Below are 16,260 nucleotides of genomic sequence, written 5' to 3'. Positions count from 1 at the left end.
AAGTGATAGGAAGTGTATAGTTTAATATTTATACATAATTTTGGAGTGAGGACAGTGCAGAATAGAAATCATAGGGAGAGAAAACAACAGACTCTGTGAGAAAATTCTTCCATTTATCAGTCATACAAAGCTGATTTCAGAGTGATCAATCAGTCCAATAATGAGAGATGAGGGCTGGGGATATGGCCTACTGGCAAGAGTGCTTGGCTCATATACATGAAGCCCTGGGTTCGATTCCCCAGCACCACATATATAGAAAATGGCCAGAAGTGGCGCTGTGGCTCAAGTGACAGAGTGCTAGTCTTGAGCAAAAGAAGCCAGGGACAGTGCTAAGGCCCTGAGTCCAAGGCCCAGGACTGGCAAAAAAAAAAAAAAAAAAAAAAAAAGAGTGGGGCTGGGAACATGGCCTAGTGGCAAGAGTGCTTGCCTCATATACATGAAGCCCTGGGTTTGATTCCCCAGCACCACATATATAGAAAATGGCCAGAAGTGGCGCTGTGGCTCAAGTGGCAGAGTGCTAGCCTTGAGCAAAGAGAAGCCAGGGACAGTGCTCAGGCCCTGAGTCCAAGGCCCAGGACTGGCAAAAAAATAATAATAATGAGAGATGAACTTTCTCTTGTAACTGAGGAAGGTGTGTTTCTCTAGAATAAGACTGATACTTAACTCTGAACAGAACCTTAGTGGAAGAAGAGCAAGAAGCCTATAGCCATTCCGAGTTCCTGGAAGCCTCCACAGTTATAGAATGAATGTCCAGTGAATGTCCGGTGAATGTCCAGATCTGAGCACACAGGGCTAACCCCAAAAGCACTTCTGTTTGGCTGCCCCACCTGGGAAGCTGTAAATCTTGAACAGGAACCTTGAAATCATTAAGGTCACATATTTATGACATCCTATTCAATTAGGTTAGAGAAGTGCAATATCTGTCATCATGTCATAAAAAGATGTGTTTTTCTCTCAGATCTCTTATAAAGAAAAGCTCCCAATATTGTTATAGATAGGGCCGTTTTCAATCAGTTACAAGGAGCAATTCAATTACTGGATGGTTTAGTGCAGTAACTGACTCCAGACTAATTTAATTTCTTTAGGTCTCTAAAGATCAATTGATCTGATTTGTCTCATCCCCAAAGGCTGTTTAGGAAAAATTCAGACTTAAATATCTGGAAATGAAATCCAAACCCTTGGCTAATTTCACACTACTTAGGTCAACAAAGCTGATTTTCAAAGTGATCATCATCACTGCATCATCTTGAAGATGTTGAGCTAGTCATGTGTGTTCTCTCAGCTCTCCAACCATGGAAAGCTACTTAGCTTCAGGTCTGCGTGAGCATCACCCCATTAGGACGCATCGTCAACATGCATTACACAACCTGCCCTTCAGTCAGACTGCATTTTCCTACCTCTGGTGTGCACGAGTGACTGCAAGGCTATTTGTGCCTAGGAAATAGTTCATTAGGATGGTGAAGAGCAACTTAGACAGGGCACACTGCTTAGATGCAATGCTTGTCTAGGAAGGGTTTTGAATTTTCAGATACATAAAGTGCTTTCCTAATGTTTGTCTTGTTCAATTCTCCAACACACCTCTGAAGGAATAAGCAGTTACCCTTGTCATTTTCTAGATGGAAACAGATCCCCAGGCTCAGTGACTTCACCAAAAGATCATCTACCCAGGAAAAGGCTGAGATGAATTTCCACCCACGACTTTCACTCTTAATAGATCATGCTTACTCCTGACCAGACAGCACATGGACACACATGTGGGAAACATACTATTTCCTCAGTCCAAAATAAAACCAAAAGAAAGTCATTTAAAATCATCTCAGCTGCACAAACTCATCTGCATTCATTTCCTTCACACAAAGAAGGAATCGTTTCACAAAAAAAAATCACTTCATCACCTAAAGTAAGTGGCCTTTGTCATCTAGACAACTGGTATACCATATCCTCATAGACTGATGGCCCTTCCAATGGGGCTCACCCACTGCCTGCTCTCGACACTTCACAATAGACTATCAGCCCCAAACCTGGGTTTCCTGTCCAGTCATTTCTAGAGCTCTCTAATGAATTAATCTCTGTGACCCAAATCCCACAGTTACTGTCCAATATTCAGCCAATACTATTGGCTTCTCTGCCTCCCACCCAGTCTTTCCCTACCATGGGACAATCTCTCAACACTCTGCCACTTAGAAAGGCTTAGGAAGAATAAGACAGAGGTTGCTACAACAAGCAACTATCCCTCAACTTGCATTGCCACGAGAGATTGGACAGAAGTGCTGAGATCAGATGTGATCCTACAGGCAGCAATGATTGCAAACAAAATGTATAGCAGCTGGCAGGCAAGTCACACAAAAATGTGGGTACGTGATATGCCAGAGGGCTAATAGATACTGCACCTGTCAGTAAAGACATTAGAGCTCATAAAAAGATAGAGTAAGGCACTGATAGCTCACACATCCTAGTTGGGAGGCTGAAAAGGAAAATAGGTCAAGGTCAATATAGGTAGAAAAGTTTACAAAACCTTCTCAACCCATTATTGGGCACATTGGTCATCCTAATCTGTCATCCTAAGCCAGGCAGGAGGCTAGGAGTAGGAGCATCACACTTGCAAGCAAGGCCACACAGAAAAATCCTAGAGACTCCATCTCAACAGAAAGAAGCCAGAAGTGGTGACATACACCTGCTATCCTAGCAACAAGGGAAAACTTAATAAAAGCAGACTGGCGTTCAGTTGTCAGGCAGGCAGGAAGCAAGACCCCATCTTAAAAACAGGCAGCAAAAATAAGGCTGGATCAAGCATACAGCTTTGAGTTCACACCCAGAACTATAAAAAGGATTAAGTATAGAAAGTCAGTTTGGTTAAGAACTAGAAATAATTAATCAAGTTGAGTGTCTCTTTGAGAAACATATATTTATCATTCATATTTGTACACACAGGACCTCCAAACAGTATTCATTGTCCATCCCCTCGATGGCACCAAACTGCACTAACCATTTCAACAACAGAGAGGTGGAGAAAGTTACAGGCACAGGAAGAGATGTTCACTCATCCTCTGACAGGACCTGAGACCTGATGTTCCTCCTTTTCATGCTGTCTACTCACCAGGCAAAATTATATGATCTTCACTTAAATCCTTCCCAATCCTGCTCCTGGCACTAGCCAATATATTCACATCAGAAGACCAAATCTATCAAGTTCCACTTCTCCGCAGATTGCCCCTCACAAATCACATAACAGCATTGAAGGACAAAGTCTTAGATGGGATCAAAGCCCTGGCTTTGCTTTCACTACAGAGTGGGTCCTGAGCAACACATCCATGTCTGTCCCCTCACTTAAAGAAGGGCCAGGAGAGATCTGGCTGCAGGAATTTGGCTGCTTATCTCCAGGGTTTATAGCTAGAAGGAAAGAACGCAGGAAAGTGCACGCTAGACCCAGCACGGTTCGGGTTTCTGCTGGGTAGAGGCCTGTGTTCTTACAAACTCACTCTTCTCTTTATCTTATCTAGACCAAAGAGTAAACAGAAAGCGGGCCTTACCTCTCGATGTCCGTGAGCCGGGAGGAGTCCCGAAATCCTTTGGCAAAAGGATTGCTGTCTATTTTCAGCTTGGTTATCTAGAAAGAATGGGCACAAAACCATCTCGTTTCTGAGGTCCACAAAACAACATCAGAAATAGCCTCGGAAATGGAGGGACAGAGGGTGGACAAATACAGCAGTGGAACTCACTAGAGGGAAAATTTGGGAGAGCAAGGGAAGGGGTGACATTGTCTAAAAGGAAATGTACTCTTTACCCATCTGTAAATCACCTTTATAACAATATTTTTTTTAAAAGAGAGTTTGTGAAGACACAATTGGATTGGGGGACCTGCCAGTAAGGGGAGACATGAAGTGGTCTGTTGGGTATTTAAGGGCCATAGTGATAGTGAGAGGCCCAAATGGAAAGGTGGAGCTACCTAATGGGAAAAGCTGTGCAGAGCCCCAGCCGCTGGTGAGAAATGGAGACTGAAAAGGAGATGTGTCTCCTGGTTAGTTACTATGAGCATGGACCTCAGACCAAAGTAAAGAAAAAGGTTAGATGGCCCATGAGAACCTCTTGTCCCATTTTATATTGATACTGATAAGTGTGACATAAATGGAGGATCTAAGGCCTGCAGAAGATAAATTTAAATTTACCTTCATTCTCCTTTCCATGCAACTGAATTAGTGTTGTTACCTCTCCATGTAATGGTATTTACAGAACTCTACATGTCTATGGAAACTAATCGTTTCTAATAAGAATCAGCCTCAAGTATTGTCTTTACCAGAGTATTTGTGTGTGTGTGTGTGTGTGTGTGTGTGTGTGTGTGTGTGTGCGCACGCATGCATGGTGCTGGGGGATGAACTCAGGGCCTCATGCTCTCACACCTCCACTTCTGCCTTTTTGCTAGTTAACTGGAGACAAAAAGGCTCTTGTGTTTTTCTGTCCAGGCTGTCTTCAAATCCTCCTCAGATCTCAGCCTATTGAGTAGCTGGGATTACAGGTATGAGCCACCAGCACCAGACATATAATTCTTCTAGTATTAACATTGTTGCACCATGGTGCATTAAACCATATGTATCGTGCCTCTTTTCAAGAAAGAACATTTTATTTGAAATAAACTGTAAATATCTTCCGAAGTGCAAACAATTGGTATATTCCAAGGTTGTAAGTACTAACAGATATTTAGATGCTCAAAGACAAGAGACTTGCCTCTTTATACTGAACATTTACAATTTAAACTATTCCATATTTGCGAGGCAAGCACTCTTGCCACTAAGCCATATTCCCAGCCCAACTGTTTCATATTTGTAAAGCACTTTAGAATCTATGAAATCACTTTCACAATAATTCTTCCACAGCTTTAATGAGGATTTGACTATCTGCTCTATGCACTGTGCTAGATGTCAGAAGATGTGGGTGGGAAAAGAGCACAGTGTTTTATGTGCTAAGTCAGCCTAAGATCCCATAGGTATAGGGGTTCATGCCTGAAATTCTAGCAACTCAGGAGGTTGAGATCTGACAGATCATGGTTGGAGGCCAACCCGGAGCAGAAAACTTTGCTAGACATCATCTCCAAAATAACCAGCAAAAAAGCAGGGATGGAGCCATGGCTCAGGCAGTAGAGTACCAGGTAGCAAGTCTGAAGTCCTGAGTTCAAACCCCAATATTTACTCTGCAAAAAAAGTATCACATTTATAAAATTGAAAGCCATTTATAAAACTGTCAGGGAATGGATTTGCTGCTAGTTAAAATTTTTCTGAAAATAACAGCAGGTATCATATCTGATAGGAAAACTACTATTAACACAGGTTCTTTTGTAGCCATTCCTCTTAAATGTGAAGGACATCAAGCTTTATTATGCTCTACACTAAATAAAAAGACAGAGAAGTATCTACCTGTTATAATAGTTATATACTTTGTTCCTAAAAGGGATCTTGAAAATCCTCTTGGTTCTTTGTATTTCCAAAAGGTAAAGATGGCTGCCTCAGAACGAGGTGAATTTGGAGTTACTGCAAATCCCTAGTGACTCAATCTAGGTGTGATGGATGAGATTGAGAGGATTAGAGTGCTAGGCCAGCCCAGCAAAGCGTTCACAAGACCTATCTCAACCAATTAAAAGCAGAGTACCATAGGAGGCTCTTGTCATCCTAGTACGAGTGAAGCACAAATAGGAGGGATACCATCCAGGCTAGCACAGGAATAAATGTGAGGCCCTATTTGGAAACCAGAAGCAGAAATATTTCTCCCTCAGTGAAGAGGAAGTATTAGCAAGTAAGGACAGAGTGTGCTTTAGAAAGCCTTCAATGAGTGTGTGCCAATGTATGTCCAAATTATTCATTCAGGCCAAAATACAATTGCAATGGCAGAAAAGAGTGTGTTTCCTAACCCTGAAATGTCTCTAGTATCTGCAAGCAAATGTGTGCCTAATAGAGGGCAGATTTGACCACATCTGTGTCACCAGGAAGGGGGCATCTGCAGTGGCTGGTACCCCATGATGTGCCTGGCCTCTGAATCCAGCTGGGAATTCCAGCCACAAAGTGATATTGGCCCTCAGAGACCATTTCTCCAATTATCAGGAAAAGATGTGTCTGAAGGCATTTAAAAATGAAACCTGACCTGCGCTTCAACTCTCCAGCAATCTTCTGCCTGCTCAAAAACAATGCGTGACCTTTAAGTCTTAAATTGTGGAATAGTCTGTTGAAAGTGTAATGGATTTAGCTTTTATCTAATAATGTAAAGAAATGCAATCATCCCCTGCAAAAAGCAGAGAAACAGGGACGGGGGCGGGGGGTGGGGGGAGATTCTACTTCCATTGTTTATAAAGAAAACTACCAATAAAACTACTTAAAACTAATAAAAATATTTTTAAACCTACTAACTTCAATTAACAAAACTTATTAATGCAAGTAATAAGTAGGTTGTCCTCACAATTCTATTGGAAATTTTGAGTGTTAATAGACATTAAAGGCTGGCAGAGCACGCTAGAAAAGAGGTTCTACCATCTGAGCTATGCCTCCAGGCCACTTTCTTACATTTTTATAAAGATAATATAGGCAGTTTCAAACTCGTAATGTCAGGAAGCATAAAGTAAAATGAATATTTCAGAACTCTTTTGGGAAAATCTGACACCTCCATTCCTTGATCCTTAAGATAAACGTGGAGTGGTCAGCTTCACTCTTCCTGACTTCTGGGCAGTGGTGCTTGGGCTGGAGGCCCCTGTGGACCTCAACAGTGAGCTGCCAGCCAGCCAGTGAGTGAGCAAAATGAGCGTGGCTGCGCTCTGAGGGCCACCGCACTCGTGCTATCACTTTGCAGACAGCTGAAGAGCTACAAATAAAATCATTAACTTGTTTTTAAAATATCTGAAACTTTTAAAATCAAATGTGACTAATTCTCTCCTGAGTTCCTCAGACAGTCCGTGTAGAGTCCCCACAGACTCCTGAGATACCCTGGTCAATTCTTATCAGAAAGTCCAGGGCAACTGAGTGGGATGAAATGCTTTCACAGTTGTATGGACAGGCCCTTGGGCCTCACACCACCACCCCCTTCCTTCTTAGGACTTCTATCTCCTCCTTCACCTACACCTACCTACATCTGCATTTGCACCTTTGTCTGCTTGCAACAGATGGTTGGCCAGACCATGATGTACTCAGAGCCACTACCAGCCAGTATCTGACTGGCTCACTCAGAACTAGCACATAACATCATCTCATGGAGCACCACCATCCTGGCTCCACCCACTGATCACATGACAGGAAGATGTGTCACTCAGAACCCAGCACACATCATGTCAAAGGTGCTATACTCTGTGTGCACTGATCACAGGAAGATGCAAAGTCCTAAAGATGCTATGAATGCCTAACTTTGTCACATAAATGGAGGGTGTGAGTTTATTCTACTGAAATAGACCTAGAGGAAATCTACTTCTGCTCTTTCCTGACTGCAAAAACTTACTGAGCCCCTCCTGGCCTGGGCCAATAGAGTCACTATTACAACCAACCCTTCGAACTTCAGTTGTCATGAAAGCAGTAAATGAATCAGCAAGTGTCTGATCGTGCTTGGCCCTTAATGGGGACTCGAAAACAGACAGAGGTAGAAGTGATGTTGAGGGAGATGAGCCTAGATGAGCAGGCCAGATATCACATGATTCAAGATATTACATGATCTCGCTTACATACAGACTCTATACCTAAAATATTGCTGCAGGACAGACAGCACAGGATTTCACATATATGTGGAGCCTACCTAAAATATTGCTGCTAATCATCATCATCATCATCATTATAATGGAACATAGTCTAAAAGGGGACTATCTGAGGGCAGGAGCTCAATGGAGGGAGAAGAGAGAAAGAAGAGTACTGGGAGATGAAGAGAGTCGAAGTATATATGTATAGAGTATAGCTAATATATATATATGCACATGTGTGTAGAATACATATGTATATGCATATATACACACACTATATGGAGTATATATAGTCTGTATATATGTGTGTATAGTTCATAGAGTATATAGAGTATATATGTGTGTATATACAGTATATATACTACATATGTATACAGAGTATATTATATATATATGTATGCATGTATGAAGACAGAATAATGAAACTCATTTAGTGAGAAGAGAGAGGGGTTAAGGGAATATACTAGGAGTATGAAACTGTTCAAAGTACACTGTACATGTCTGTGGAATTATCACAATGAAACTCTGTAGTATTAATGTATGTTAATAAAAAAGAGTAAAAGAAAATACTAAATTATATTAAATCTTATGGATGACTACAATGTACAAATTATAAATGGAATGTGCAGCATAGAGTAGAAAATATATAATCAGATATTATAAATTGGATATCTTAATGTGAATTAAACACACAACTGCTGTTTATTACCTACACAGAGGTGTACAACCAGTGAACTAGAATTATCCTAAATTACAGGAGAATGAACCTCACAAAATAATGAAAGTATCAGTAGTCTGGGTGGTTGGCTTATGTGCTTAATTTACCAGAAAACTTGGATTTTTGCCAGAAACTAGTGGCTCACACCTGTCACTCTAGCTACTCAGGAGGCTGAGATCTGAGGATTAAGACTCACATCCAAGCTGGGCATAAAACTCTATAAAACTCTCATCTCCAATCAACAAGCAAAAAGCCAGAAGTAGAGGTGTGGCTCCAGTGGTACAACACCAACCAGCCTTGAGCAATAATGCTAAGTGAGAGCTTCAGACCTGAGTTCAAACCCCAGTATTGGCACAAAATATTTTTTTAAAGAAAATTTTAAGTTCTGTGAAACAGTAAGACCACGGTTCTGCATGTTCCCAGGAGAAGAAAGGGGCAGCAGGGAATTTTCTGGAAGAGAAAGTTGGAGGCAGCAGAGTAGGGCAGGTTTGAGGCCCTGGGGTGGCACTCGGTAACTCTTTCTAGGTGGGCATCCATTTGGAGCTCTGGAATATACTCCTCTTCTAGGAAATGTGGGAGCCTCCCAACACCTCCACTGGAGCTCCCTGTGGATGGCACTCACCAGCTGGTTCTGGTAGGCCGTGACAGCGGTGAACACCGTCTCCGGAAAGATGAACGTCCTGAACTCCTCAGACTTCAGGTTGAGCAGGGACGCCGTGTGGTCTTTCTTCTTTATGATGTGCACCCGTGGCTGATACTTATGCATCGAGTTCAAAATTATCTACAGAGGAGAGATGGAACATAAGTCCTGCATTCTACTCACTCATATTGCTGTCGGGCCAAATCTGAGCATCGAAACTCATTTTTAAGCTGGCGCAAGTGGCTCCTGTCTGTAATACTAGTTATTCAAGAGGCTGAGATCTAAGGATTGCAATTCAAAATCAGCCTGGGCGAAAAGGTCTGTGAGACTCTTATTTCCAAGTTACACCCAAAAGCTGGAAGTGAAGTTTGTAGCTCAAGTGGTAGAGTGTTAGCCTTGAGCAAAACAGCACAGGGACAGTGCCCAGACCCTGAGTTCACACCCCTGGACTAGTACAAAACAAATAAACAAACCTCTAAGAAAGTGCTAGAGTCCATGGCTCTGGGGAATCATTGCCTTAATGATATGGCTGCTCTAGGCACTTGAGGCAGGCTGCATCTGCTAAGGCTGTGACGAGGACCTCTTGCATTCTTGGCTAGCAAGGTGTGTGGTGGCGGTTCCTGCTGATTGCCTTTAACTATTGGTAAATGCTCAGAGTTCCCTCATTACTCTTTTTCTCACTTTTTTATTTATTTTATTTTTTGGCCAGTCCTGGGGCTTGAACTCAGGGCCTGAGCACTGTCCCTGGCTTCTTTTTGCCCAAGGATAGCACTCTGCCACTTGAGCCACAGTGCCACTTCTGGCCTTTTCTATATATGTGGTGCTGAGGAATCGAACCTAGGGCTTCATGTGGTGCTGAGGAATCGAACCTAGGGCTTCATGTATATGAGGCAAGCACTCTTGCCACTAGGCCATATTCCCAGCCCCTCTTTTTCTCACATTTTAATAAACACTTGAATGACACAAAATAAAATTCACTTTGTTTTTACTTGCAAGAGATTTTCTACGTTCTGACATTTATAAAGCTCTCCAGAAAGGGGATGTATCCCTAAAGAGTGAAGGGTGCTTTCCGCAAAGGTGTTTGGATCAACTCATGCACTGGCCTGCTGCATCTTTCGTGACTGTGACCATGTTCTGTATGATTAAGGAAACCCTACAGGAAGTCCTGCTCCCAAATGCCAACAGCAGAAATAAGACGGTAGCACCAGCAGGCTCAGTAGGCTCCCAGAGATCTTCACCAGGTGTCTGTGGCTCACCCCTGTAATCCTAGCTACTCAGGAGGCTGAGATCTGAGGATAGTGGGTCAAAGTGAGTCCCGGCAAGAAAGCCCGTGAGACTCTTGTCTTATGAATAGTTTATTAAACTACTCACAAAAAGCTGGAAGTGGCACTGTGGATCAAGTGATAAAGTAAAAAAAAAAAAAAAAAAAAAAGCAAAAAGAAGCTAAGGGATGGCACCTAGGCCCACCACAGTTCAAGCCACAGGAATGGCAAAAAAAAAAAAAAAAAAAAAAAAAAAGCCTCAGCCCCTTGGTTGACTTAGCAAAGGTGACAATGCAGGTGCAGAAGTGTTGGGAAGTCCTTGACCCTCACCCACTGAGGCACCTGGCACCCTGCCAAGGCCCTGCTGGTGGTGGCAGTCAGGGTCCACTGAAGAACCCAACCTCAGTGCCTTCTCAGGAAGTCAATGACACAGGAGAAAGTGAAACCTCAGGTAGATGGAAGGAGAAACGCTGATGTTCTGTGCCCAGTCAACCAGTGGACAGGCACAGTCCTGGCACTGTACTCACGTGGCCATGCTGGTCCAGCTCATTGTTGGTGAGTTTCACCTTTTCAAAAGACACCATCTGTTTAAGTAGCTGCTCTCCAGTGAAGGGAGAGTCTGGGTGCACATAGAGCCTAGAGAAAAGGGGAGAGAACTTTATTGAGATACCTTTCGTGTGTGTGTGTGTGTGTGTGTGTGCGCGTGTGTGTGTTGGTACTGGGGCTTGAACTCAGGGCCTTGAAATTTCACTTGCCTTTTTCACTCAAGGCTGGAGCTCTGCCACTTGAGCCACATCTCCACTTCTTGTTCTTTGCTGGTTAATTAGAGATTAGAATAGTACAGACTTTTCTGCCTAGGCTGGCTCAGATCTCAGCCTCCTGAGTAGCTAGGATGACAGACGTGAGCCACTAACATTCAACTAGAGAAACTTTTTGAAAATTTAGCTTGAGTCCTATGTTGTGGTGCATACCTATAATCACAGCACTCAGGAGGCTGAAGCGGGAGCGTCAAGAGTCTGAAGCCAACCTGAGCTACATAGCCAGACTCTATCTAAATAAATAAATATATCTCTTTGGGTTTAAAAATGTTCTGATTCTGAGGAACACACAACTTTATATAATTGCCAAATTTTATTTATTCCATGTATCTCAACTTTACTAATATAGCACTGCCAACATAACTCCCAAACATTTCATGAATTTTTCATGTACCTATAATCTAGAAAAAGGTAATTCTTAATATATCTTCTATTATCTGCTGAGCAAGCCATTTTTTAAGATGGGTTGTTTTTAGCTAGTCAGCTATAGATCTGTACTATGAAATGCAAAATCTTACTGTTATAAGTATTTTCTAAAAAGTTTAAACAAGCTGTGGAGCTTTGACTTATACAGTTAATCTACTTGTAAATAGCTTAAGCATTTAAAAAGAATGCTGAGGGGGAAAAAATCTATCATTTATTGAGCAATTGCTATGTCTACCATCCTACTTCAAGTAAAATATAGGCCATCCATTAGACCTGCCCAAATCAACTTCCTTAAATCCCAATCCTGGTGTCCTCTCAATAAGACTCTCCCCAAAACCAGAGAAAGAAGATGAAACCCTTGGGTTCTGTTGTTTGCAGTACAAAGGTTTGAACACAAGGCCTTGAATTCACTAGATATGTCCTCAGCACTTTATCCTTTTGTTATTTCTCAAAGAGGGTGTCACCTTTATACCTGGACCAGCCTGGAACCTGTTCCTCCTATTCACACTTCCCATGGGATAACTGGTATGAACCACATTCAGTGATTGGTTAAAGCTTTTGCCTGGACTGGCCTTCAAACCATGATCCTTCCCATCTCTGCCTCCTGCACAGATGGATTTCAGGCATGAGACATGGGTGCATCTAAAATCATTACTTTTATAAAATGAATTCCCCTTTGCCTCTCTTTTCTCTTTCTCTCTTCCTTCCTTTTCTTTTTATTTTACGTTTTTGACCCTAAGATTGAACTCAAAACCCAGTACCTACTAAGCACTTGCTGCACCCCTCATCCTGACAAATTTCTTTATCTAAATAACAGTTTTGATGTACATTTTATATAGGGCCCTTATAAATTCCACAACTCAGTTGAACAAAGTAAGAATAAAAATGTTCCAAGAACCTTTCCTTACAAGTTCATATAAAGAACCAGACATGTGTGACAGTCTGTCACCTAGGAGACTAAAAAGCACAGAATCTAGCATCCACACTGAGCTCCCAGGCCCGCCTGGGATACACAGTGGGGCTGCCAGCACCACAGTTCTTCCCAGTCCCCAAGGAACTTTCAGGGCCCCAGGACTTCTTGTAAGTTTCATGGTTCTTAGCAAAAGTACTCATAATTACTCCTTTCTGTTTCTGGAGGTGCTGGAGTTTGAACTCAAGACTTTGAGCCACATCCAGCTCTTTTTAATTTAACTTTTTGTCAGAGAGGGTCTTGTTTTTTGCCTGGAGCTGGCCTCAGAGAACAATCCACCCACCCATTTGTGGTGTCCCCAAGCAGCTAGAGCAATGGGTGTATGTTATCGCACCCTGCTGACTCATTGAGCTGGGGTTTCTCAAACTTTCTGCCCAAGCTGGCCTCAAAGGGCATACTCCCAATCCCCAGCTGAGATTACAGGGATGAACCACCAGTCCTGACCAAAAATGCTTTTTACTTGAGAGTGTTCTTTGATATCCCACGTATGATAGCATTTCCATTTTAATTCTGCAAAGCTCTAATTTTGTAAGTGTAATTATTTTATTGATCAGAATATGTTATTGATCACATTCCACCTCTCCTTTAAAAGTTCCAAATTATTGAAAGTCCACATGTATTTATGAAACAAAACAAATGTGTCTTCTCCCTTTTTAGTAATCACATTCACTACATATAATCACATTAATACAAACTTTTAAAACATAAATTGCTTGAAAGGAAGTATCTTACATGAAAATACAACATTTTGAGTCATGAATAAAGCCTTCTCTGTTTTGATTCTCAAATAATAGTGTCAAGTTTTACTTCTTCTGATTAGAAATGGCTGACTAATGAACTTCAATCTGAAGTGCTTCAAAGTCAGGTCACCAATGCACAAATTCCCACTTCCTGAACTCTTCCTTTAGGGAGGTAGAAACTAGCAAACCAGATTTTGACTAATAATATAGTCCCTAGTAAGCATGGGGCCTTGAGTTCAATCCTCAGTATGACAAAAGTAACCATAATAAAAAAGTTTCTTGAATTATCTGGAATACTTCTATTCCATAATGCACAGCACGTTTTTATGCAATTCTAATGTAAGCTGAACTAGGATAAAAGAAAAAATTACAGGAAATGAGCCCCTTCTCTCATAAGGCCTTCCCCCAACCAACTTAAAATTCCAGCAATAGCTTAAACATGCTTCAGTTAAGATAGTGTATTGGTACAAGCTTTCTTTCTCTAACCAAAACAGATTAGTAACATAAACAAGACATGTCATATTTCCAAAGTCCTGCTGGCCTGCACTATTTCCCCATACCTTCAGATAGGAAGAAAAATGTATGCTAAGTAAGAGCAATTAACTTCTTAGAGGAAAGATGGGACTGGGAAAATGAAATGGAAAAACAAAAAAGTGTTTTCTAATCAAAAGAATTAGGAATTTGCTAAATCCCTCTACTTTTCTCTTCCCTTCTCTTTCCTTCTCTCCTCTCTTTCTCTCCATGACCCCCCTCTCTCACATGGAAAAAATATTGAAGTGGAACATTCAAACCAATTCTTAGCTCTGATTTTTTTTAAAGCCTACCAAGCACAAAATATTAGCTATTAAACTATTTAAAATTTGTGGCATCTATTTGGTGCTAAACTGTGCCAGCTAATATTCTTTGTTTTGTATTTAAGTATATAGCTTGAGTTCTATAACCTAACCTACAACTATTCACAAATGCTTGGCCTCTGGAGGCAAAACAGCACCAATAATGGTTTATATTAAACTTAATTTTTAAAAAAAAAAAACACCAGGTACACCTAGAAAAATATTATTATCAGTGCCTAGAAAATAAATGTGTAATCTCTAATATACTGATTATGATTCATGTAAAAACATACTAGCTTTCTGAATCACCTTCATCCATTGAAAGTGTGGAAGAAAATAAAAGAGCCAGCTTTTCTTAATAAAATTCTCTGAGTCCTTCAGTGATCTAAACAACCAAAATTTATCCAAATGTTTTTTTGTGCCCAGATACAACCACAGTGCTGTTAACAAGTATTTACTATAAGCGAACCCTCCCTTGAAACAAACTCTTCTAAAAACAAAAGGATTTCTACATCGACCATTTCATCTGCAGGTTTATTTATTATATTTAAGTAGGCTGTCGGAAATTGTATAGGGATATCAAGTGAGTTACCTTTGTAATAAATCTTAAAATTAAAATTTAACACTTGTGCAACGAATTCTAACGCAACGCAAGACAGAACTAATGGCAAATGTTTTCTCCGTTCATCAATCTCCTTTCTTGGCGACTCAACCATAGAATTTTGTCATGCGATCCTGAAAGCTCCAGGCTTGAAAATCACACCAGAGCCTGCTGCTAAAAGCAAGCAAAACAAGGAACACCGGACCTGGGGGATATTTTCATTGCCAGAGACTTTCTGCTAGGAGGTAAATTTTGCTCCGCAGAACTCCAGAGACACCAACCTGGCCGGCAGCGGCGGGTCGGCCTTGCCGGCCACCAGCCAGGAGGACCGGTGGTAGGCGTAGCGGTACCGTTTGTTGTCCACTGGAACCACGTCCATCAGAACGATATACTTGGCCTCGGCGTCCACTCCCGCGAAGGACACCCGGATCGTGGGGAACATCCTCCTGTCGCAGAGGCGAAGACTCGTGAGGACCCCTCCCCGCGAGCCCCCACCGGACCCCCCCCCCCCGTGCACCCACACCTAGAAGGAAGGCTCTCGACTTCGAACATTCTGCCCCACGTAGGAAAGTCCGTGATTAGGGCGGAATCCTTATCAAGCACTCGGTCTTTGGGGGGCCCAGAGTCACCCCGGGTGGCCCAGCGTGGTGCCGAGGGGAGCCGGGATTCCTCCCGCGCCTAGGGTTTCGGAGACCGTGTTTCCCTGCCTGGTCTGTCCGTCTGTCTGTCCATCAGTCGGTGCCGTGATGGGTGATGTGCACCCCAGCGGCTTCTCGCCTACCCAGTTTCCTGCTTCGGCGCCGAGGTGACCACCGCCCAGCCTCTTTCTCCCCAGAGTCTGATCTTTCTTTCCGGTTTCATCCCGTGGCCCAGGATTGCATTTTAGTGATAAAAAGCTATCTAACGCCTGCCGCCCACTCAACGCCCTGGCCCAGCACCCCGGGACTGTAGAGTGCTTGGCCAAGTCCCCGCCATTAGGGCACCTCAGTCAACAACCCCCGTGCCCGCCAGCAGAGTGGGCTGGGGCCGGACCCTGGAGCGCAGGCGACTAGCTCTGCAGCCCATTCAGAAGGCGCATCCCGGGCTAAAGACGCTGTGCCCGGGCCCCAGACCAGGAGGCAGCGCACTGCGGCCTCCGCCCGCTCTCCCCGCCCGGGCCCAGCTACCTGCCGGACTTGGTGATGATCATCTCCGTGCCCAGATCGTGGAACTTGTCCCACAGCTCCTTGGTCTCCAGGCTGCAGGCTATCTTGGCCATTTCCTCGCTGGGGATGACGGGCGTGGTGGGGATCAAGGGCTCCGTGCAGGGCGACGACGATGGGGCGCCGGTGCCCCCGAACTCCGCCTCCAGGCTCGGGAGCTCTCCCAGCGGCTGGGCGCAGGGCGACTTCTCCACGAATTGCTCTGCAGGTAGGGAACGGAGAAGGGCCCGTCACCATCTAACCAAGACGACCCCGGGGGAAAGAAAACGGCCCTTGGGTGTGGGAGCCTGGGTTTGGAGGACAGTGCCCTGAAAAGCCAGCACGGGAGGCTGGAGCCGTGGGCCACCGCAC

At 43.2% G+C, this 16,260-nt stretch overlaps 1 protein-coding gene across 1 annotated transcript in view; it reads right to left on the bottom strand.

The window, feature by feature from the left end:
• The window catches only part of Tbx20 (T-box transcription factor 20), a 40,942-nt gene that overhangs the window by 21,369 nt on the left and 3,313 nt on the right, over window positions 1-16,260 (bottom strand). The window contains exons 2-6 of the mRNA XM_048337793.1: window positions 15,874-16,111; window positions 14,989-15,153; window positions 10,847-10,955; window positions 9,040-9,198; window positions 3,531-3,607 (exon numbers count right to left, since the gene is read on the bottom strand). Coding sequence (XP_048193750.1) covers window positions 3,531-3,607; window positions 9,040-9,198; window positions 10,847-10,955; window positions 14,989-15,153; window positions 15,874-16,111 — 748 coding nt within the window. The remainder of the gene's footprint in view (window positions 1-3,530; window positions 3,608-9,039; window positions 9,199-10,846; window positions 10,956-14,988; window positions 15,154-15,873; window positions 16,112-16,260) is intronic.

The sequence above is a fragment of the Perognathus longimembris genome, chromosome 2 (assembly GCF_023159225.1).
Source record: "Perognathus longimembris pacificus isolate PPM17 chromosome 2, ASM2315922v1, whole genome shotgun sequence".
Taxonomy (NCBI): Eukaryota; Metazoa; Chordata; class Mammalia; order Rodentia; family Heteromyidae; genus Perognathus; species Perognathus longimembris.
Note: the sequence above shows the minus strand (reverse complement) of the source record. Positions and strands in the feature narration are given on the sequence as shown.